Source organism: Prionailurus bengalensis, chromosome C2, assembly GCF_016509475.1.
Source record: "Prionailurus bengalensis isolate Pbe53 chromosome C2, Fcat_Pben_1.1_paternal_pri, whole genome shotgun sequence".
Lineage (NCBI taxonomy): Eukaryota > Metazoa > Chordata > Mammalia > Carnivora > Felidae > Prionailurus > Prionailurus bengalensis.
Window position 1 is genome coordinate 10,758,504 of NC_057350.1, and position 24,533 is coordinate 10,783,036.

The 24,533-nt window shown below is 48.9% G+C and overlaps 1 protein-coding gene across 1 annotated transcript in view; it reads right to left on the reverse strand.

Moving 5' to 3' along the window:
* The window catches only part of CLIC6 (chloride intracellular channel 6), a 44,357-nt gene extending 20,579 nt beyond the window's left edge, over nucleotides 1–23,778 (reverse strand). Inside the window, exon 1 of the mRNA XM_043593647.1 lies at nucleotides 22,331–23,778. Within this exon, the coding sequence (XP_043449582.1) occupies nucleotides 22,331–23,413 (1,083 nt within the window). The 5' untranslated portion in view covers nucleotides 23,414–23,778. The remainder of the gene's footprint in view (nucleotides 1–22,330) is intronic.
* Between the last annotated feature and the right edge of the window lie 755 nt (nucleotides 23,779–24,533).

Below are 24,533 nucleotides of genomic sequence, written 5' to 3' on the forward strand. Positions count from 1 at the left end.
TACCAGTCACTGTTCGAAACACTTGACTCGGATTAACTCAATGCGAGCCTATTAGATGTAGAGCCTGACTGCGAGCCTATTAGATGTAGGTCCCATTACTATCTCCATGGACAGGTGAGAAAACTAAGACTCAGAGAGGTAGAGTAACTTGCCCAAGGCCACACAGCAGGATCTGAGCTCCCCACTCCCCCCACCCCCCCCGCCCCGAGTTGGCCAGAGTTCGTCCTTGTCTACCCACTCTGGACACTGGCCTCTGTTTAAATGGAGCTCCAGCAAAGTCCTTCCTCAGAGTAAAGGTCTGCCTGTTAGTTTTATCCCATCTCCTTTCAGTAAGCATTGGGGGTGGTTCGAGGGAATCCATAATAATAAGAAAATGCACAGTAGAAATGCAAGGGACAAACTGTGGTCAGGACAGAAAATGGAGCTGGGTTAAGGCTATCAGAAATGCATGCCCTGGGAGCACCTGGGTGGCTCAGTCAGTTGAGCAGCTGACTTCAGCTCAGGTCATGAGTTTGAGCCCCGCCTCGGATTTTAGGACCTGCCTTTTCAAAAGCCCCCTGTTAACATCACGCTGTGGAACAACTTTAGGAGGCTGATGGCGCCCCCTCGTGGCCTTAAGAGGCACAATCGGACTGTCCACCTTCACATTCAGACGTGCCCACCATCCATCCCTAACTAGGTGCTGATGGAAAATGTCACAGGTTAGTTTTTAGCTCCTGTAGGGGACTTAACCTTCCCGATCTGCCAGACGCTCAGGGTTTTCCGGCTACCTGGAGTTTTTTTATTTTAAAACCGGTAAACTCCTGGGGCATCTGGGTGGCTCAGTCGATTGAGTATCCAACTTCAGCTCAGGTTGTGATCTCGTGGTTCGTGAGTTCAAGCCTCACATCGGGCTCACCGCTGTCAGCCTGTCAGTGCAGAGCTTGGAGCCCACTTCAGGTCCTCTGTTCCCCCTCTCCCTCTCTGCCATTCCCCTGCTTATGCTCTCTCTCTCTCTCCCTCAAAAAAATAATAAATAAAACATTTTAAAAATTATTAAAAGAAAAAAAACAGTAAAGCCCTGGATAAACTAGGATGCACTGGTCTCCCTACCCTCTTAGACCCCACATTAAAACCACCAAAGAGGGCACTGTCTTTCTGTCCTAGGCGCTGCGACAGCCAGGTCCCAAACACAGTTGGGAGCTGAACGGTATGGCTTTTAAAAAGGCATCCAGACTTGAGATCAGCAGCAAAATTGTGTGTGCTTCGCTCATGTTAGGAAAACAACCATTTATGATTTGTAATGTATTTCTCGATTCTCACTGAAGAACAATGGAGAGAGGAGGGAGGAAATACAGTGGGTAGGAGAGAAGAATGAAAAACAAAAAAATTCTAATTATCTCTAGCAGTCTCCTGATCCAGCTTTTCTCAATTTGCTCAGATTTCTGTAGCTCTTTTGCAAAAGCCTTTAGAAACAGGTAGCTTTCTGAAAAACAAAAAAGGTACTTGCTTTGTCTTTATTTTTCTTTGGAATGTCTATAAGTTCTAAGGAAGACAAAGGCCTAGAACTATTTACAGAGAAGAAAGTCTAAGGCCTCAGAGACACCAGTTGGTTTCAATGACCAACATATGAAAGCTCTATTGACCAGGACAGGGAAGGGGACTAGGCATTCTGTAGAATTTTCTGTTCAGGGTGAACTAGCCAATTAATCAGAAGTATCTTAAGGGTCATGGAGGGAATTCTTGTGAGACAGAGTTTAGGACGAATGAGGATTTTAGGATGCTTTCCTTTTAATATTTCAAAGATGCCTAGGTGGCTCCGTCTGTTAAGCATCCGACTCTTGGTTTTGTCTCAGGTCATGACTTCACGGTTCGTGAGATCGAGCCCCGCGTCAGGCCCTGCGCTGACGGTGTGGCCTGCTTGGAATGCTCTCTCACCCTCTCTCCCTCTCTCTGCCCTTCCCCCACTCATTGTGCTCTCTCTCTGCCTCTCTCTCTCTCTCTCAAAATAAAATAAACATTAGAAAAAAATTACAAATTATGGCAGAAATCAGAAGCTTTGTGGTTACTCTTTCAGGTAGATGGTGAAGGTTCACCTGTGCAGCATGATTTGTGACATCCGGAAGAGTTCACCTGGTCCAAGATGCCCACACCAGCTTTCCACAAAAGACTAAATCTCAGAGAATCATCTAGAAAAAAGCCACAGACTGTTAAGACAAGTGGTGGTGGTTACTTTTCTCTTCCCCAGGAGGGCACCAGCCCCAGCAACCACTAACCTTCCCACAAATTGACGCTATCCATTTCCTCATACACAACAGGAAAATGTCTACTTTGGTGACCCTTTCTGCACCTTCCTACAAGCGTTTGCTCAAGAGGCGAAACCAGATCAACACTCTTGTCTTATTAAATGTCACTTTATAAAGTTATGCTTCTTAGATCTCCTTCCAAAAGGTTCGAGGCACTTGTGAGAAGCCATATTAATTACTACAGCTATAGCTATACTACACAGCTAGAGTTATGAAGGATACTCACAATTTCAAATTAAGTCACTAGGGATACGATGATGGAATATTACTCAGCCATAAAAGAATGAGATCTTGCCATCTGCAACAACATGGATGGACCTAGAGGGTATCACGCGGAGTGAAATAAGTCAGACAGAGAAAGACGAACGCCACCTGATCTCACCGAGGTGCGGAGTCTAAAAAACGAAACAAATGAACAAGCCAACAAGCAAAACCAGACTTTTAAATACAGAGAGCTCGTGGGCGCAACAGGTGAAGGCGATTAAGAGATACGAACTTCCAGCTATAAAGTAAGTAAGTCACAGAGATGAAAAGTACAGTGTAGGGAATAAGGCACGGGGACAGATGGTGACCACGCTTACCGTGGCGAGCACCGCATAACGTACAGACTTGTTGAATCACTATGTTGCACACCTGAAACTAACATATATGTCAACTATATTTAAATAATTTTTTAAAAACATCTGGTATACTGAAAAATGGCAACCAAGGGTACTACGTAGGAGCCATTTCTAGGCACTGGGTAGTTTCTCCTGCAGTTGTCCCTAATGGGATGACGGATTATCCCCGCATGGGTCTCGAACTTCAGCAAGAATCGGAAACGAATGAACAGCTCCCAGCACAAAACACGACTTCTTGTAGAGGAGAGAGGTCATCGCCTAAGGCGCTATGGGACCCCAGGCCAGATCCAGGGTGTAATGGGATGGTATTTTTATTTCAGTGCAAATTTAGTAAACTCTGTCCTATATCTTTGTGGTTAATAAGAAACCCGAGCCACACCAACTTGCTCGTTTTTCCTGACCCACCCTGTTGTCCCACTGAGATCTGAAGGTAAGCCCGCATGACTAAACAGAAAGAAACCAAAGGCTTCGCAAGCTTTGGGCTCAAACCAGACTATCATTTGGCATTGGTGAGAGGAGACAGAAGAATCAACAGGGGGACCCCAAATCCCATCAGGTATAAATTAGCAAAGGTTGGCTCTAAGCTTCAAAAGCAAGAAAACCAAAGGCAGAGTCCAAAATACACACATTTTATACACACACACACACACACACACACATATAAATACACACACGCACACACACACACACACATATACATATACATACAGAGATACAGAGTTTATTAAAATGACGAAATGTGACCGGAACTATGCTCAGGAAGGTCACTACCCCAATTGTAACGATTAGATTTTATTTTGCATTTCCTTGCAGTCCCGGTGTGTTCCTTACAAGTTCCTAGGTCACGGAGAGCAAATGTGCCGAATTTTAAAGTTCTTTGTCAGTGAGCAGGGACACGCAGTACTGACTTGTAGATGTTCGCAATTTAAATGGGGAGATTTGGGGGCTTCAGACATTACAGAATTATCTGGAAGCGTTGCCTTTCCCCACTTCCTCATCGCTAGTCCCTCAGACTTGTATTCCGTGCCCTGGCCTGACCCACACAACAGGGAAGGCCTGTGGCTTAAGGCCAAGGGCACGAGCTTCTCTCCAGACAAGGAGAAACAGCAAACAGGCTGGCCAAGGCTGAGACTAACGCCCTGGCTTTATTATAAGGAAGTCATTTCTGTGCCACATGCTTTTTTTGGCAAATAGCCCCACCCTCACCACCCTCACCCCTGGGAAAAGAGAAGGAGGGGCATATACTATTTCAGGATTCCTTAACCCTGACCCTTTTGCTCAAAAAAGGACAGTGAGCCAGAGATCAGCTTCACAGAGTTGTCCACAAACCGGCCCAGGAACAAACCATTCCGAGGCTCCTGTTTTCAAAAGGGGCAGTTATGGTAAGCGGCCGGGAAACTGGTGTCCCTAATTTGTTGCAAATCATCCTGTGGCCGCAGCCATCCAATGTCAGGGTGATGAGTCACTTCATCTGCCCCGTGGAGACAGACATGCTGACACAAGAGGAGAGGCTGGGGTTTTCTAAAGATGGTCATTTATGACCCTAAATCCAATATAGAATTGCCGTATGTCAGGTTTACGTGGAGGGGCAAAGTAGGGCTTGGGAAACTGGAATTCAGAGAGGAGGCAACAAAATACGACTTTTGGTATAGAATAACTTGGAAAGAGTTCACACGAGGGTGCCCATAGGTAAATAACGACACAGGAAAAGACCAGCACCCTCCATTTCAGGAAGACAAGGGAAGGCGAAGATAATCTGGCTGTGATTTGGGGGATGCCACCAATCACCAGCGGTTCATCCTGGGCACCTGGATATCCAGGCGTGTTCTGCCCTCACCCACCACGAGCTTGAGCGGCATCAGAGAGGCCTCTCTCTCTGCTCCAGCCCCCAGGTCTGTCCCTCGGGAGCCTACCACAGTCTGGATGCCCCTGCTGTTTATAGGGGGAGCTCCATGATCTGTTTATAGGAAACAAGAAACAAGGGAACGGTCGTCTGAAGGAAGAAGGAAGCAGAAACTTGTCTTGCCCCATGACTGCAGAGCCAGGAGCAGGATGGCTGGTCAAACGGGTCGTGGGCATCTGTTCGGAGGGTTGAGGGAAAGCAAGGAGCATCATTTTATGCTGTGTCGAAGGTGAAGCAAAAAGCAAAAAGCACCAGGGAAATGTCAGAGTCGACAAATGGAACCGTCTGAAAGCTTTTACCAAACCTAGGGGAGGGAAGCCAAAAGAAAAATCTCCAGGAGCCACAGAGAAGGCCACGTAGCACGACAGTTGTGGACACATTCGTGCTCCAGTCTGTGCCGGGGGTCTCGCGGAGTGGTGCAGAGCAACTCTGAGGGACACCGACATCAATCCCCCTCGAGACAGTTGTCAAAAAAAAGGAAGAACCTCACACCCCTTAACGCACCAAATGAGAACCCTGCTCCATCCAGCACTTTCCGTAGAAGCATATGAACCAGAAACGAGAACCAGAAAAGGATCATACCATATAAGACTCAGAATGGACGGTGATGTGCAAGGCACGTGCTTTGAAGCATAAAGACCTTGCAAGCCCTCCCTGGTTTTCTCTGCACCCACCTCCCAATCCCCACAGGAAAAGCATCCCTCTTGAACAAAACCTCTGCTAACACCAATTAACCTGGCCTTCTCTGAGGACAGCCCCCTTGCGACACACCTGTGTTGGGTTGTGTTGAGTATTGACAACTTCTTCCCCACAATCGGTCTGACCACCACCACTAGAGGGGTGAGAAACCAAAGTAGAGGTTTGGTTTTTGAAATTGAGACCCTTCTCCCTGCTCCCACTTGGAAGGGGCAAGGAGCACAGATAGGGCTTTAGAGATGGGAGTGTGGGAAAAATTCTCCCTCAGGCAAGGGAGGGACAGCAGAGTGAGCCCTTTGCTCTCCCTTTGAACCACCAGGCAGCTGTCCCACCCCACCCCACACTGAAGGCAATTTTATAAAAATGCCCCGAGTTATGGGAAAGAAATGTCCTATGGGATTGAGAGCCGGTGCCCTACATTCAGGCCTCTGTGAGGGCTCTCGCTTGTTGCTGGAATAAAGGCATCTACACAGACACAAAAAGAAGGGCGTTCAGGGGAATAAGGGCGGGCGGGAGGGATGGGCACTGGCTATGTCTTAGGTACGGGACCCTAAGTGGGTTAGGTGCCTCAGCTCGTCCAGCCCACCCTTAGGCATCATCTAAACCAGCCCTGCTCTGGTTCCCTGGATTCCATTTCTGTCCCAAACCACACTAACTGCCCAGAACCATGGTCATAGGGACGCTCCGACTAAAGCCAAGAGAAGAGGGAGCTGAAAAGGGTTTGGTTTCACACGGTCTTGTCCATGAGTCTGTTCAATAAAGATCTACTCAACAAAATAAGGCGCAAGGGTAGAAATGGCACAAAACACTGGGTGCCCTTAACCAGAAAACCCGAAGCCCCATTCCGAAAGATGAAATTGTAGAAGAAACAATAAAAGAAGATTTTCTTTTAGGGCATTTGGGATGCTTGCTGAGCCAACGAATGAACTCAGAAGTCAAGCCACGGATCGGGGATCCCCAAAACACACTGTTAGTTAGCACACTACCACACTGTGAATAGAAGCATCCAGGCTTCCAGTGTTTTTGACTTGTCAACACATCCTCAAGCTCTAGGGGACGGTGCCATCGGGGCGAGAAGAGAGGCTCAACCAGAGTAGGGTCAGCTTCTGGAGTTTTGCTTGCTGTATTCTACTCCTGACCTAGTGTTGATACGCACTGTGCCGAGAACATTCTGAAATCCCGCCTACAGTGGACGGTGTTGGAGAAATACAGAGCCGTAAACCCACTTCGCACAGTATTCTCGGCGAATACGTCGAATAATTTCAGGGGATTTTTAACTCTTTCCATTTGGATTCAGATGCTGTCGGTGCAGGAAGTAAGAACTTAAAAATACTCTGCAAACCTTGAATAGCTAATTCACCTAGGTCATCAGAATAAGGTGTGCCATGGGGCTTGTGGTTCTGAAAATCTGGACTACCGGTTTAAAAAAATTCCATTACTGAAATGTGACTCACTGATACCTTTTAGGGGAAGGACATGCTTAATAAGGAAACTTCATTCCTGGGAAAGATGATGTGAGTTGAATTGATATATTGACTGATTTTCCCACGGACACAATGATACAACAGGAGATTATTTTCTTGGCCCAGAACTAACGGAACAGCTTTTATAGAAATGCCCAAACAACCACAAAATTGGGGAAGGAGGATCCTATGAAAGATAAAGTTTTCTAGAAGATATATAAACCCCCTAAGCGGGTGACAGAGACAACATGAGAAAAACCAATAGAAATGGGACAGAGAGTGCCAGTCCCCAAGGCGCTAAATTCTTGGCTCATTTCCCAATTTCTGTATTTGGGGAGATTCTGCCAGGGCAGCCACAGCATCCGATATCCCCTGCTCTAACGGTGGAGTCACTATTTTCCAGTCTCCCTTTCAACCGAGGGAAACCAGCCTTCTTGAAGCTCAGGTACAAGACAAGCCATTTGCTGACATCTGGTCATTTTTCTGCCTGCACCCACTGCACAAACTTTTCGCAGCTCAGCATCGCCCTCTCCCGTCTTCCTCTACAATGTGTGCCTGCGAAGTAGAGTCCTCACGGGTCCTACCCCCACCTCTTGGTTAGGTGCAGGACGGAGCCTGGCAGTGTGGGGCCGGGGAGCTGGCCACCTGCAGCTGGGAGGGAAGAGGGCCCGTGGGCAGCTGAGCAGAAAGCCGGACCGTGCCCTGCTGGGCTCCTGTTATCACCACCGATTACAGTGCCAAGGCAACTGCCAAGGTCAGCAGGAAGGGCTCTATCGGCTGCTTGCAGGCAAAAAGCCAGCGATTCCAATAATTCCAGCTGTATCGTCACCATGACTACTGTGAGGTACAGACCATCCGGCAGGCTTCTGGTTTTTACATTTTCTGCAAGGCAGAGAGGGAACGCTCCTTGGACGGGAAGCCACCCCTTTGGCCCCACTGTCGTGTCTCTCGCCTTCCCTCTTCCGCCATCTAGTGGTGCGACAAGATATCCAGTGGGGACGGCAACAAACCAACTCTAGGGCAGAAGGAAGGGTCCTCGCAGAATGGGAACCAAACGGATAGACCCTCTGTTTCACCACCCTTAGGAGGAAAGAAGAGAGAGGCCGTTAAGCCCCTCGCTTTCGTATCTTTGTCGGTAGAGTTTCTCGTTATACTAGCATATCTTGTGACACAAATCGCACGCATCCCACTTCTTGTAAGCCTATAAAGGAAAAATGTATCATCAGTGCAGCAAAGCCTATTTTAGAAAAGGAAAATTGAGTATTTTGTTTTTCTTACATAAAGACAAGCCTACCCTCTTGGTAACGCTTCTCAAGACTGATTTTGTTGGCACATCCAGCCAATGATTTAGGCTGTCTGTCCCCAGTGGAGCGGAGAGATGGGCCCATCGGCCGCACCTTATTCATCTATTAGGTTTATTAAGTTTCTCACTCCGGTCCCCACGCAAAAAAGATATGCTCTATTTTGAAATGTGCTTCTCACTCTTCCTACCCTTAGAACTTAAGAACAATTTAATGCATCGTTGATACCTGGATCCTCAGAAATATGTTTTCGGTCCTAAAACTTTTTGAAACATAGATCTGAACCTTTCAAAAAGCCTATTAATCCTAACTACGCTCCCAGGTATGTATAGTATTTATTCTTTTCAACAGCCATAACAATCGATGTATTATTGCATGGATCAGGTGGCTGGCCACCCTTGACCCACATAACTTAATCACTGAATCAAATTGCTCTTAGCTTTAAATTCTGGCCAGAGGCTTAGTCGTGTTCATATTCATTGTCACAGTAGGTGGAATCAAGTCATAAGAAGTACACGGACGAACAGAATGGAACTTACTATTTATCCTCGTGTACGAATTATGCTTTAAAAACTCCAGGGCTATTTTTAATCCTTATTTAATAATATGGCCGGATACCAACTGAAGCTTTTACACGGACATGAAAAGCTTATTTCCTTGTAAAATTCTCACAAGGAATTATTACAACAAAGGAACATCTTGTTCTGGAAAGCCTGCTTAATAATGCAGCCTGTTTTTATATACCCTGGTGGCTTGCGTTCTTGAATGGATGAGAATATTCCAATCTTTGCAGTGACTGCACAGGGAAAAAATGCACGCGGCAGACAGAAGATGTGGCCACACGGAACCTCCTGTGTCTCCTGGACCTGCCTTAAACCCCTCCATACCTCTCACCATGGTCCTATCGTTTGACCCAACCAGATTTCACCAGCTTAGAAGACACATAAGCCACACATCCCAGTTACTTATCGCCAATGAACAAATGACCCCAAACTTAACAGAGGGTGCTGCTTTTTTTTTTTTAATCTCTCGTGCTCTCATAAGTCAGGAATCTGGACAAGGCTCTGGATTAGGTGATCCTTCCTTTCCATGTGGCATTGACAAAGGTCACTCAGTGGTGTTGAGCTGGTGGAGGGGCCGATCTGAGGGGTCCAAGGCAGCTTCTCAAACGTGTCTACTGTCCGGGCAGCGTGGCCGGAAGGCTGGGCTCAGCCGGGATTGTCAAATGGAGCACCGGCAGGTGGTCCCTCGAGCTGGTGGCCTCAAGACAGACAGTGAACAAGGCAGAAGGTGCACAGCCTTTTATAGCGAAAGCCACACAGCATCACTCCCACCATATTCTAGTGGTGACCAGGCAGTCACCAGGGTCTGGCCAGCTTCAGAGGGAGGAGAATCAGACCCCACTTCTCAGTGGAAGGAGGGTCAAAGAATTCACAGCCCTCATTAACCCACCACCTGAAGATGTGATTGCACGATGTGCGGAAATGCTCAAATCATTTATTTATAGACCCAGTTCTTTACGCGCTTGAACTGGCTTAAGAAAATGTCGGCAGTGCCTAAAAGCAGGGGAGTTATTTATTTTATGTTCAGTGATGGGTAGAGCAACATCTGTGCAGAATTTACGACAGCAAATGTCAATATCTGGAGAGTGACAATCTCACTTTATTGCCGCTGCTTACGACTCAGGGTCATAATATATTGGTTAAAGTGGCAATTAACAAAAAAATGTCCTTCTCATATCTGATGTGTTAATACCTCTGAGTTTTCTTAAGCATTAAATTCTCTGTAAAGTTAAACGACACAAAGAAACCATTGAGCTGCAACCCAAAACTTCATCCAGTCTGACCTTTTATGGGAATAGCGTCGAAGGCAGCCAGCCCGGGGCTCAAACAAAGGGAACAAAGTTGGGGGTAGGGATTAAGTCAGTCCAAGATTCTTCGAACTCACCGCCTCCCTGACACCAAAGGCACCAAAAAGGTATTAATTTCCCTCATTTAGGAAGAAAGCCCCATGTCCCTGTATCTCCAGACCAACAGCGCTTTTATTCTATGTGGGCTTCCAAGCATGTGATGTCTGTGATGTGCAGTGTCTTAGACATGCCTCTGGCTGTTGTCCTAAGGGCCCCATCAGTCCCCTCGTGTGCCCCCACTCAGGGAAGAGAACAGCAACTTCCCGCCCCAATTTGTCTTTCCCTCCACCCACCATGGTTAGAGGTGGGCCTGGGGCACCCAAGGGGTGATGCTGGGGGTACATAATGAGGCTCTTCCTCCTGGACCACAGCATCTTAAGGCCCCAGGAAGGTTAGAAAAACACAAAGATAAAGCCTTGGAGGCACTTGGGTGGCTCAGTCACTTGAGCACCGGACTTAGGCTCCGGCCATCATCCCATGGTTCATGAGTTCGAGCCCCACATCAGGCTGTCTGCTGTCAGTGCAGAACCTGCTTGAGGTCCTCTGCTCCCCCCTCCCCTCCCTCACTAGCTCTCTGTCTCTCTCTCTTAAAAATAAAATAAACATTAAAAAAAATAAACATTAAAAAAAAATAAAAGATAACGCCTTGGGCAGAATGGGTCCAGATTTTCTCCTCTCCCTGCAGCTGGCCACGCCGTCTTGGGGGTTGAGTCTTGCTGGCCCAAAGGCAGGATAGCACAGCTTCTGAAAGGGGACCCAAGCCTCTTGCTACTCCAGGACCGCGTGGGACTCACACGCTCAGAAGCAAAAGGGGGTGTGGGGGCAAGTCTCTATTTAATTGGCATGGTACCCTTCTCCTTCCTAAGCGTGAATGGCTGCTTCGTAGAGATGACAAAGAAAGGACTGTAGAAAGGACACGTGGAGTGGCCCAGATCTCAGCTCGAGGCCCGCCTCGTCCGTGTGTTGTAATTACGGTAATTACATGGCAGTGACATTCGCTGTAGTAAATCGTGCAGACAGGTTGCTCTGTCCATCGCTGAATATAAATAAATAAACAAATAAATAAATAAATAAATAACTCCGTTGCTTTTAGGCACCGCTGACACTGTCCTAGTTCAAGTGAGTAAAGAACTGGATCTATAAATAAACGATCTGAGCATTTCGGCACCCTCTGACGTCACGTGAAATCACGTGACTGCGCGATCGGCTAAAGATGGCTGCAAATTCTTCCGCCCTCCTCCCACCGAGAAGCCAGGTCTGAATCTGGCCAGCCCCCTGGGGACCACCTGGTCACCAGTAGGATATGGTGGGAGCGATGCTATGTGGCTTTTGGTATAAAAGGCTGTGCACCTGCTGCCTCGTCCACTCTGTGTCTGGAGGCCACCAGCTGGAGGGACCACCTGCAGGCGCTCCATTTGACAATCTCGGCTGAGCCCCGCCTTCCGGCCACGCTGCCCGGACAGTGGACACGTGTGCGAAGCTGCCTTGGACCCCTCAGATCGGCGCCCCCCCCCACCAGCTGAACACCACCGAGTGACCTCCGTCTATCTCCCCCGTTTTGTTCTTTCACTGTACCGCGTCCTATAGTCTCCTGCCATACAAATAGAAAGCCAAAGATGATTTGCAACATGCACCCAGCTTGAACAGCTGTTCGATTACTGTGCTCAGACACAAGCCGATGTCTGCGAGTGCCAAGTGACGCGTGAGGCATTCATGGCTAACTGAGAATGTACGAGATGACCCAATTTACACTCTGCAAACTGACCACCCAATTCTTTGTACCCGATGCGGTAGCCACGCGTGTACATTACCATCATCCACTTACCCGTCTATTGCACACAGCACAGTCTTCCCAATGCAAGAGACTGCAGCAGAAGGGCAGAGCCCAGGCTGTCTGAGGTCTAGAGGCCAAATCCCACCCCCCCTTTAGAGATCACTGCCCAGCCTGCTGCCCTATTTCTCCCACCTGTTCCAGCAAACGCCCCCCCCACACACACACACACACTCCCCTTCCTCACTCTAGCCATTGCTTCTGGATCACTCTCTAGGCTGAAACCTCTAGAAAAGCAGGGGCTGTGTTCATCACTGTGTGTCACTGTTGTACCCCGGCCCCAAACACAGGGTCTGCTACTTGGCGGGCACTCAATCAATATTTGCTTTAAATAGCCACTTGAGTCCAAAACACCATTCTGGAGTTTAGAAGACTGAAAGGCACCTTTTACCTCTCCCCACAGCAAAACACTCAACTTTCATGTGGCCAACCAAGCACCCAAGGGAGGAGAGCCAGGGAGTTGGGGTAGAGCTCATAAACCCAATAAAAATCTAGAATTAGAGAATATTTTTAATCTGATGATTTCTTACACAAACATATAAGATCTGACTTCCCTTGCTGTGTGAATAAGTATATATCAACTGTTCTCCATAGAGCTACCCCCTCCCCCAAAGCTTCAAAAGTATCTCCCCGAATGATCTTTGATATCTGAGTGTTTCAGTTCCCCCTCCCACTAATTAAACATAAGCTCTGAGCAGGCTTTCACAATTCACTGGATCTCTACAAATAGGCTATGCCATCATTCTCTGTAAATTTCGGTCAATTCTTTGGACAGATGGAGGCAGAAATAGAACATCTGACGAGGAGACAACCTCAGAAATGATATTTTGATATCACTGCATCACAGACGATTACTTTTCACGATGGTTTTTATTTGTGGGACTCAAATACATTCCAGTAGGTGGCATGCCAACATCAGAGTGATGTAGCCGTGTGGCATGAAATGATCCCGCTATCTTAGATATTTGAAATTTTGTTTTGAACGGGAATTCGTACCATGTAAGAAAGAACTTAATTCTCAAAGGGCATGTGCTTGATAAAGTGTAACGTGCTAATTAAAAAGAAAGGGAGAGAGGCAAGAATTGAAATACCTAATCCCTCAGGACTTAAGAAGTTATAGAATATAAAGTAAAACAGAGGATTTGAGGATTCCAGTAAATTAAGGGGCGCCTGGGTGACTCAGTCGGTTAAGCGGCCAACTTCAGCTCAGGTTATGATCTCGTGGTTCATGAGTTTGAGCCCCGCATCGGGCTCTGTGCTGACAGCTCGGAGCCTGGAGCTAGCTTCGGATTCTGTGTCTCCCTCGCTCTCTTCCCTCCCCCACTCGCACTCTGTCTCTCTCACAAATAAACAGACATTTAAAAAAAAAAGATTACAGTAAATTAAGTTGGGGATGTCATTTTATTTTTAATGTTTATTTTTGAGAGCGAGAAAGAGAGAGCGAGGGAGGGGCAGAAAAGCAGAGAGACAGAGAATCCCAAGCAGGCTCCGACATGGGACTCCATCCCACAAATTGTGAGATCACGACCTCAGCTGAAATCAAGAGTCAGACACTTCATCAACTGAGACACCCAGGCGCCCCTGAAGTTGGAGAGTTTAAGAGTGCTGTCACAGCCTATGCTTTGTTTTCCTGCGCATCAATTCCAACAAGTTACTAAGACTGAAAGGAAAAATTACTCCAGTACAAATAGTCAAAACGGTCCAATAAAAATATATGCAGCCCACATGACAGACAATGGTCTAACGTCCTTAATACAAAAATTAGGAAAAATAAGGTCAAACATTCATTTGAAAAATGGGCAAAGGACAAAAGCGAGCTGCTCACAGAAAAAAAGATGTCAATAGTTGTTAAATATAAAAGTATACTCAACCACACATACACCAAAAGAGATATGATCTAAGAAGTGAGCTTCTGGGGCACCTGGGTGGCTCAGTCAGTTGAGCGTCCGACCTCGGCTCAGGTCATCATCTCGCGATCTGTGAGTTCGAGCCCCGTGTCGGGCTCTGTGCTGACAGCTCAGAGCCTAGAGCCTGCTTCTGATTCTGTGCCTCCCTCTCTCTCTGTCCCTCCCCCGCTCATGCTCTGTCCCTCTCTCTCTGTCAAAAATAAATAAACATTAAAAAAATTTTTTTAAAGAAGTGAGCTTCCATATGTGATTACATATGCACAGAGGGATATTCATTACAGGGTGGTTTAACATCCAAAAGAAGAAACTACTGGGGCACCTGGGTGGCTCAGTAGGCTAAGTGTTGGACATCTGCTCTGGTCATGATCTCACTGCTCGTGAGTTCAAGCCCCACATTGGGCTCTCTGCCATCAGCATGGAGCCCCCTTCAGTTCCTGTCTCCCTCTGCCCCTCCCCAGCTTATGCTTTCTCTCTCTGTTAAAAAAAAAAAAAGGAAACTATCTAAATATCCACCCATGGGAGACTGACCACAGAGTACATCTATCACTAGAAAACTATGAAATTTTTAACTCGATCAGAGTTAAATTTTTAGCTCGATCAGAATTTAATCAAGCTACAGGTACAACAGGGAATGATATCTAAAATATACCATTAAGTAAAGAAAGCAAGATGTAACCCAATGTATTTCCAGTGTACTACTTTTTATGAAAACAAAATTGGGTGTGGTACTTTTTAAAAAATACGTCTGTGAGGGATGTCTGGGTGGCTCAGTCAGTTAGGCATCCAACTTTGGCTCAGGACATGATCTCAACAGTTCGTGAGTTCGACCTCCATGACGGGCTCTCTGCTGTCAGCACAGAGCCTGCTTCAGATCCTCTGTCTCCCCCTCTCTCTGCCCCTCCTGCACTCCCACTCTCTCTGCCCCTCTGTGCACATGCGTGGTCTCCCTCTCTCTCTCTCACAAAAATAAATAAACATTAAACATCTAAAAAAATAAAACAAATAAGACAGAAACCACAGTGTGCGACTTCTAAGACTTGGTCATAAAAGGCATTGTGGCTTCTTCTCTCTTGGATCCCTGCTCTAAGAAAAGTCAGATGCCTTGTTGTGCCAACATGAGAGCAGCCCATGAAGAAAGCCCCAAGTGGTGAGGATTCGAACCGCTTGCCAACAGTCATGTGACTCAGCCACATTGAAAGTAGATCCTCCCCTGCCCCAACCGATCCTTCAGATGAGACCACAGCCCTGCCAACGTCACATCTAGCAATCTCATAAGCTAGAACTACCCGACCAAGAAGACCCCAAATTCCTAACACAGAGAAGCCGTGAATAACAAATGTTTGCTGTTTTAGGTGCTAAGTCTCAGAGTAATTAATTTATTACACGGTGATAGGTAACTAATGCAGTGAGGATATTTACATGCCAGCTTCAATATGCACAGAATACCCCTGGAAAGAGATTCAGCGACTGTCTCCAAGAAGAAAAACTGAGAAGCTGGACCTCAGGGGTGGAAAAAGACTTACTTTTTATTGTATTGTATTTCATTGTATCTTTTTTTAATGTTTATTTATTTTTGACAGAGCAAAAGCAGGGGAGGGGCAGAGAGAGGGAGACAGAGGATCCAAAGCAGGCGTTGCACTGACAGCAGTGAGCCCCATGTGGGGCCTGAAGTTACGAACCAGGAGATCACTACCTGAGCCAAAGTCAGACGCTAATCTGACCGAGCCACACAGGTGCCCCTCATAGTATCTTTTTATACTTATAATCTCTGTTTTATTTCAACCTCACTTAAACCAAGATTAGGGGCCTCGTAGAAAAATAACATTTCCAAAAATAAGTATAAGATATTCAGCGTCTTAAATATTTTTCACTGTGATAGACACTGCTGATTCTTTACTCAACAGCCATTCCTCTTCTTCCTTGCTAAATAAAACTCCAATTTTGTGCCAAAGGCCATGTATCTAGTCCCAGGTCACAAATCAAAGGGGGTTTAACTATGGGTCAGAAAACCTTCTCTTAAAGGGCCGGAGAGTAAATATTTTAGGCTTTGCAGAATCCAGCTGAACATGGAATTGGATACCATCTCCCTACGGGAAGGAGAATGGTGTGCCAGAAAACACGGTGATGTCTATACTGCGGACAGAGGATCTCCCTCTACCCCCAACTATGCCCAAATACAAAGCCCAGTTCATGAATCAGCACTCTGTCAGAAAAAAAAAGTAGAAAAAAATTGATGGAAAAGGAGTCTAGGAGATTTCAATATCCACCTCCCCAACTCTCAGAGAAAACCCTCCTTTGCTGAAGGTCGCAGGAGCTCACAGAGTGGCGAGAGCAAAGGCAGCCTGTTTTCAAAAATCTTCAAGAACTTGCACTAGGGATCATCGGAGGGTCCCACTCTCTGTGTCTCCCCAAATACATCAAATCGACAAACACCTTAGTGACTACCACTGTATCTGTGGGTCTTCCCACTATATACTCCTACAGCCTCCTCCTCATCTTCGCTGCCTCTTCCCCTTCCTGCCAGCATTAACTGGGCGCCTACTGTGTGCCAGTCCCTGTGCTGGGGGGGGCGGGAGGACAAAAGTGAGCACATCAGTGTAGTCCCTGCTATCGCCAGCATTCAGTGCTCAGGGTCTGTCCTCTGGGCTAGACGGTAAACTCCGTGAGGGCAGGGACCCTGTCGGTCTTGCCTGACGTTGGGTCCCCAAACTGTAGCACAGTGTCTGACACACAGTAGGTGATAAATCCACATGCGCTAGGTTAAGGGAGGCATCGACAGCACTGTGACCTACTTGAACCGAAACCATGGCTCAAGAGCTTTGTACTTTCTACGTTCCTTCAAAGGCTGGGTTTTGACTTTTCTGCGTATGGGAAACTAAAGAGTAAATTCACATGCCGAAAGGACCCGGTGTGGTGTTTCTGAAGGTATCTTGCTGATCTTCAGGTATCTGTTTCTGAAGGTATCTACAGGTACAGACAGATATCCGCAGGATATCTGAGTGGCCTAGTTGGGTCACCTTGGACTGATGCCGCCGGCATCCACCTGGGCATTTACCTACCATTCCCAAAAGGCACCGACTGAGAGCTTCCAATGAGCCCACTGCCCTGCCAGCGTGGGGAGAGGGACCACCACCCCCCCCCCACAACCCCGTGTGCACATGTGTGCGCAGGTGTATCAGACGTTAGCATAACACCGCATCCCACCTCGGTTTCCACCCCAACTACCTCCACTGACTTCATAAATGTATTTGCAGGCAAGTTGTATCAGACGCTCAGAACACAAGGGACAAAAACGTCATTCTGCAGGGAGCCGTAAAATCCTAGGAGTGCACCTTTGCCCATTTCCCTCCAGGGCGCGTGGTCACAGCCCACACACGATGATGAAAATACCACCTCCCTCTCGAGCTCCTCGGTGACCAAGCCCCGCAGGACAGGTCTTGACATGTTCTCTCCTGGCGGAAGGTGCCTAGATTGCTGCAGCCAACTGGTCTACCAGGAGCCAGTCAGCTGCTGCTCTGGACACATACCTACCCCTCCTCTCCTGCCGTGGCCACGTGGTGTGGCCCTGCTTGGCTGCCTCCATTCATTTATTTACTTACGTTGGGGGGCAGTTCTCAACGTCAATGCCTCTTCAAAGGTCACGTCTTTCTTTCTTTCTTTTTTTTTTTAATTTTTGTAACGTTTATTCATTTTTGAGAGACAGAGACAGAGCACGAATGGGGGAGGAGCAGAGAGAGAGGGAGACACAGAATCCGAAGCAGGCTCCGGGCTCCCAGCCGTCAGCACAGAGCCCGACGCGGGGCTCGAACTCACCCACCAGACTGCAAGATCGTGACCTGAGCTGAAGCCGGATGCGTGTCCAAAAACCTAATTTCAGAAATTCCTAAACTCTGGCCCAGGATTACTCATTGGTCACACTGAGGTTTTTTAAGTCATGTGACATTTGCCAGAAAATCTATAACTCAGATTGTCCTACGCCTAGACCCTGCCTCAAAGTACGCACGCTGGATTAGAAGCCCCAAATCTGTAAGCAAGACTTCCTTAGCGACTAAGTCCCCACAGCTGGTGAAGTCCCTACTTTATCCTTTGTTGTCAGTATTTTGTTTGTCGTTTGTTATTGTTATGTTGGTATGTTATTATGTTGTTACCCTTTGTTATGAGTGAAGAAGAAATGACTCTTTCTTACTAAATACACTGCAGGGTTACCTTATAATTTGATGACAAATAATTAACACTTCTTTGTAAAAAAAATAAATAAATAAAAGAATTAGCATGATCAGAAATTAATTTCCCATACGATAATTCAAGGAAGCTTTCCTGGGCCTGTTCTATACGCTTTTGGCTCTTTTACAAGAATACATTCTTGCGTACTTACGGAATAAAACAAAATGGCAAATTAGTAGGATGAGAATTTTCACAAAGATGGAGATTATAAACCACCAGGTGGTTAAAAGTAGAAGCAGATCTTATTAGCACATGTTACTGGGTCATATGTCATTACTTTGTGATATGTTTGCAACCAATATATGTATTTTAAAAGACAGGGGGAAAAGCAAAAGTTAAAAATCACAAATAAAATATGGGCCAATTAATGAAAACGGTGTTTGCCAGGCCATCAGGAGATGTTCGAAATGCTTGCAGTACTCTCCCTTAAAAAACAAATCTGGGGCGCCTGGGTGGCGCAGTCGGTTAAGCGTCCGATCAGCCAGGTCACGATCTCGCGGTCCGTGAGTTCGAGCCCCGCGTCGGGCTCTGGGCTGATGGCTCGGAGCCTGGAGCCTGTTTCCGATTCTGTGTCTCCCTCTCTCTCTGCCCCTCCCCCGTTCATGCTCTGTCTCTCTCTGTCCCAAAAATAAATAAACGTTGAAAAAAAAAAATTAAAAAAAAAAAAAAAACAAATCTGTGAATTCTGCACTCCAGTAATGGCATAGAAAAACTTGACATGTTTACAAAACCCAGAAGGTCAGATGTCGATTATGGAGTAGAGCCCAAAGGGGAAGCCCAAAGAAAGCTAAAGCTGGCAAAGAAAGTCTATTTTGAACTAATTTAAGGATTTTAAATCAAAAGTAAGAATTAGCAAGCTCAAAAGATACAAGCATCTAAGAGGTTTTTGCTTGGGGCGCCTGGGTGGCTCCGCTGGTTAAGTGTTGGACTCTTGGTTTCAGCTCAGGTCATGATCCAGTTCATGGGATCAAGCCCTGGGTCAGGGTCTGCACTAACAGCATGGAGCCTGCTTGGAGTTCTCGCTCTCTCTCTCTGTCTCTCTGCCCCTCCTCTGCTCATGTGCACACACACACTCTCTCTCTCTAAATAAATAAACATTTTTTAAAATAAATAAATGAGGGGCGCCTGGGTGCCGCAGTCGGTTAAGCGTCCGACTTCAGCCAGGTCACGATCTCGCGGTCCGTGAGTTCGAGCCTCGCGTCGGGCTCTGGGCTGATGGCTCAGAGCCTGGAGCCTGTTTCCGATTCTGTGTCTCCCTCTCTCTCTGCCCCTTGCCCGTTCATGCTCTGTCTCTCTCTGTCCCAAAAAATAAATAAACGTTTAAAAAAATAATAATAATAAATAAATAAATAAATAAATGAAAGGTTTTTGCTTGATTTCTTTTTTGTTTTTAAGTAGAATGATTTGTAGGTGGAAAAATTAAAGGGGATGCCTTAACAATCCTATGAGGCACATCTGACGTGACCCTCAGAAGTTGTATCAAATAGTAGTTGCTTAAAAACCCATCTCCCTAGTTGGAGATCTGTTTTCTTACCCTTTTTTGTTTTTGTTTTGTTTTTTAAGTAGGCTTCACTCCCAGCCCAGAGCCCAGTGTGGGGCTTGAACTCACGACCCTGAGATCAAGACCTAAGCTGAGATCAAGAGTTGCATGCTTTGGGGCGCCTAGGTGGCGCAGTCGGTTAAGCGTCCGACTCCAGCCAGGTCACGATCTCGCGGTCCGTGAGTTCGAGCCCCGCGTCGGGCTCTGGGCTGATGGCTCGGAGGCTGGAGCCTGTTTCGGATTCTGTGTCTCCCTCTCTCTCTGCCCCTCCCCCGTTCAAGCTCTGTCTCTCTCTGTCCCCAAAATAAATAAACGTTGAAAAAAAAATTAAAAAAAAAAAAAAAAAGATTTTTCCTTTAAAGAAAAAAAGGAGGGCAGGGATGAAATGGGCAGGGGACCATTTCTGTGCAAAAGCAATAGAAGTTTGTGGAAGCTAAGCAGATATAACAATAAGAACACAGGTTCGCAGCATGCTTATCTCAAGCCATGGTACTATTCTAAGTGCTTTACATAATCTAATTCTTGAACAACCTCACCAGTAGGTACTATTATTATCCCCACTTTATCCATAAGCAGTAAAGGCTTAGACAAGTTAAGTAGCTTGCCCAAGGTCACACTGCAAGAGAGCAGCAGAGCCAGGATTTGATCCCCCGGCTGTGGGTCCATGTTATTGATTACCATGGTAACCGTGGCTGCCGTGCACACAGACACCCCTTCAAATCTTCATCGTGTTCCAGACCTGTGCTCCACATGGAGGGGAGAAGATGAATTTCACACAGTCAAGGGGAGAGGTGAAACACACAGGACGTGAGTGGACTTTCAATAGAGGGACCCCCAACCCAGACTGGTGTTGGAAAAGGCTCCCCAGAGGAGATGATTCCCCATGATGAATCCAGACACCCCGCAGGGGGCAGGGAGAGAGTCGAGATGGAAAAAACTTGATTCAGGCAGAAGGTACAGCACCTGCAAAATCTCCGGGCAGGAAAGAATGTGTTTCGCTCAAGGAAAGGTGACTCGTTCAATATGGCTGCCATAGTGGTACCATCGGTAACAAAGGGGGGCGGGGGGGGGGGCGGGTGGAGACATCCAGACAACACCAAAGAGGCAAGAATAACATCATGAGGGACTTGACCTTGTGGCCGGGCTAAGGGGTATGGACTTATCTGAAATTCTGCAAAAAACAACTGAAGAATTTTACACGTTGAAACAACGTGTAGCTCACTGGCTGTCACCAAGGGCCTGGGTTGGAGACAGTGGAGAATGGAAGCGGGACAAGGTAGGAAGGTGTTACTGTATTTCCGAACTGTAACAAGAGGCTGGAAAGATGTGCCGGAATCAGGTGGCCATGAGACCAGAGCAATGGGAATTTTTCAGATCAAGAGCAGATTTGGGGCACACACCACAGGCAGGGCATTTGGCTCTTCCCCTCCCCCTTCCCCCTCCTTCTCCTTCCCTTTCCCTACAAACTTCTAGCTCCCAGAGGCCCTTTGGAGGGGCTGTGCCCTTAGGTTCTATCCCAACGCATAATCTTAAAAGGCCCCAGGGTTTTCAAAAAAGCTCTGTAACAGCCCTTTCCCACTAGTGAAGAAATACATGCCCTCTCCTCCCTAACCCCCTTGCCACCCAAACAATTCTTGAAATTCTGATGTTAATCACTTTGGAAACATTTCTCCTTTTGCTTATTAGAATTTGCTTACATTCCCTGCAAGGAGCTTTAGGTCCTAACTGGCTTCTATAAGCCTGAAAGTATTCTGGAAGGATTATGATTCAACATGCAACGCACATTCTTGGCCTTATTATCTGCTGCTTTCCTGGTCTGGCCACAGGTCTTCAGAACGGGCTTTTTTAACCAAGATCCCCATGTGGGGGGCGGGGGGCAGGGGGTGGGGGGTGGCTACCACTGGACCTCGCCTCTCATTTTTGATGCCTTGTAGAAATGCCTGTTTAAACTCAAACCTCAAAACGTACTCAGTCGTGCCCTACAGAGTCCCTAACAAATTCACTGTTCTCCTCCCATTTGAAGTAAGTTTGAAATACGACATAAAGGCAGATTGCGTTCAAGCCACCAGCATCTTGTAGACGTCCAGAATAAATGTTAAAATGCTCAATAAACACCCTAATACTTACATAAATTTCTGCTTTCCTTCCAAATAGACCTCATCGATTCTACCCACCAAAGAGGGATACTTTTTGGGGGGCTGAAAACCCTGGCCAGCCCTGGGCCTCTGAAATCGGAGTCCTGGGGATACTTCTCGCATTACAACCTGTTTGCATTTTCCCCCCTCTTCAAGTATTAAGCTTTCTTTGGCATCAATTGCTCTGAACATCAGTAGGGTGTGTCGCTTTTTTTCTTCTTCAAGTTAATTCTTCAATAACCTCCGGAGGAGAAGGGCCAGTTTGGATTTTCAGAGCAAAGGACAGTGGGGTGCTGGCCCTGCATCCCCCGCTTCCCCCGACTGCCTCCACCCAACCTCTTCGTTTCCAAACCATCGTGTCTCGCTAAAACGCTCCTTAAAACTCTCCCAAAACACCCAGGATGTCCTGCCTCCCTCCTAGGAATGGAAGTGACCCTCTTGACACTGGGGACCCCTGGAAGACCAAGACCAAAAATGGGAGGGGGCGTGCTAAGAGTTGGGGAAAGCTCAACTTACCTTCACGAAGAGGGTGATGTCGTGCTCCTGTCTCGGGGCCCCCTCTTCGGACGCCTCGCCGTCCTCCCCGCGGCCGTTCACCCGCGCGGTCTCGTCCGCGCCCTCGACGCTGCTCTCCTCCGCCAGGTGGTTGCTGAGCTCGGCCTCCGGCTCCGCGGCCCCGGTCGGCGCGGCCGCCTCTGGATGCGCGCTGCTGCTGTCGGGGGGCTCCTCCTCGCCCGCCCCCTCCGGGCTGCGCTCTCGCCTCTCCTCCTCTGCCTCCTCCATCTCCTCCTGGGGTCCACCCTGGTCCCCTTCCTCGACGGCTTCCGCCCTCGCGTCCCCGGGGGCCGCTTCCTCCGACTCCGCTGTCCCCGGGGCCCCCGCCTCGTCGGCAAGCCCCGCCGCTGCATCCCGAGGCTCCCCTGCCAGCTCCCCGGGGCCGCACCCGCCAATCTCCGCCGCCGCGGCCTCCGTGGCTTCGGCCTGGGGCTGGGGGCTGCGGTCCCCTCCGTCCCGGGGTTCACCCTGGGTCCCGTGCGCCCCTCCCGCCTGCCCCGCTGCGTCCATGCCGGGCCCCTGCGCCCCCGGCGCGCTGCCTCCCGGTTCCCCCGGCCCTCGCTCCGCTTTCTCCTCCGCCCCGGGGTCCTCGGGCTCCCCGGGCTCCGCCTGAACCTCCGTCGCGGCCTCACCCTGCGCGCCGCGCCCGGGGCTCGCGTCCTCCACCTGCTCCCCGCCGCTCGCCCCCTCCTCTCCCTGGGGGCCGTCGGCGCACCCCGGGGCGCCCTCCTCGGCCTCCGCCTCCCCCTGCGCCGCCCTCGCGCCCCGCGTCTCGGCCGCCTGGCCACTGTCCGCGCCGGGCTCCCGCTCGCCCGCGCGCCCTCCGTCCCGGTCGGGGCTTTCTGCCCGGTTCACCGCGGCCGTCGCGGCTGCGCCCGCCCCCTCGCCCCTCGGCGCCTCCGCGGCGCCCTCGCTGGCCTCCTCCCGCTCCGCCTCCCGGCCCGCGGCCCCCGGCTCACCGGGTCTCTCCGCCACAGGCGCTGGGGCCTCGGGCGGCCCCTGGGGGCCTGGGGGCCCTCCCTCTAGCTCCGCTGCCTCGGCCATGGCCGCAGATCCCTGTCCTCCGCTGGCGACCCTTCCTTGACACTGCTGATGGGGCAAGGGGCCCTGGGCGAGGAGGTCGGTGCCGGAGGGGCCGCTGCACCCCTTCCAAAGGGACGCCTCGCTCTGGGCTCGGGTGGCGCAAAAAGGGCTCGACCTCAAGACACTGCGCCCCTCGTCCCGGATTTAAGCTTTCTGTTCTCTTCCTCCACCGCAACTGTTTCTCCAGATTCAAGTCTGCTTCCCACCCAGACTCCCAATTCCTACCCGGCTTCGCTGGAGGCGCGGGCCACCGAGATAGAGAGCGCGGCTGGGGAGGGCCTCTTAGCTCCCACACCCTTTGAAATGCCTGGCCCGCCGTCCAGGGACTGACCAGTAGTCATCTGTGCCAACTCCGTCCCCCTGGGGCTTGGGCGGGGCTTGCACCCCATCCTCTCCCCGTGTTCAGGTGGCCTGGGAGCCTGGCCAATGACAGCCTTTCCCATGGCCCTTGTGAATTTCAGTGAAAAGATCCCGGTTCTCCTGGCAGCTTGGGTGTTTTCTGTAACAGCATCAAGTTCCAGAGCCATTTAAATCACGCACACCCCCAACACCACACGCTGGGCACCGGAGTACCCAATCTCCACTCTCCCCCAGGGAGCCCAGGGTTAAGTTCCTCAGCTGATATCCAATGCAGATGCCCATGTTCCGCCTCAGTGTCCCCGAACAAAGGTGGCAAACCCAGAAAGCAAGAAGACAGGGAGACACCTTTCCAATTTTGCAGGACCCTCCTGAGAAGTTCCAGAGGCCCCCATAGAGAAGGAAGAGTCCGTCGAGGCACTTTGATCAGAGATGGGCTCTGTTGTGCATGAGGGAGCCCCCCGTCTCAGGTATGACACGTACAGCATCCTTGCAGTGTGGAAAGGCTAGATCCTTTACCTCTCTGGTCCCTGAAAGACTCTCTAAGAGTCTATCTTGCAGATGCTCCTAGATTTTCCAAGCCCCTGGCCAGCGCTTTAGCCTGAGTTGTGTGTTAGGGCTTGGGGAGCTGTGGGTGTTGGGGTGAAAATACAAGATTCGAAGGATGGGAGCTGTGGCATTCCCTGGGTGAGGAACTTCCTGGAATCACAAACTGGACACCTTC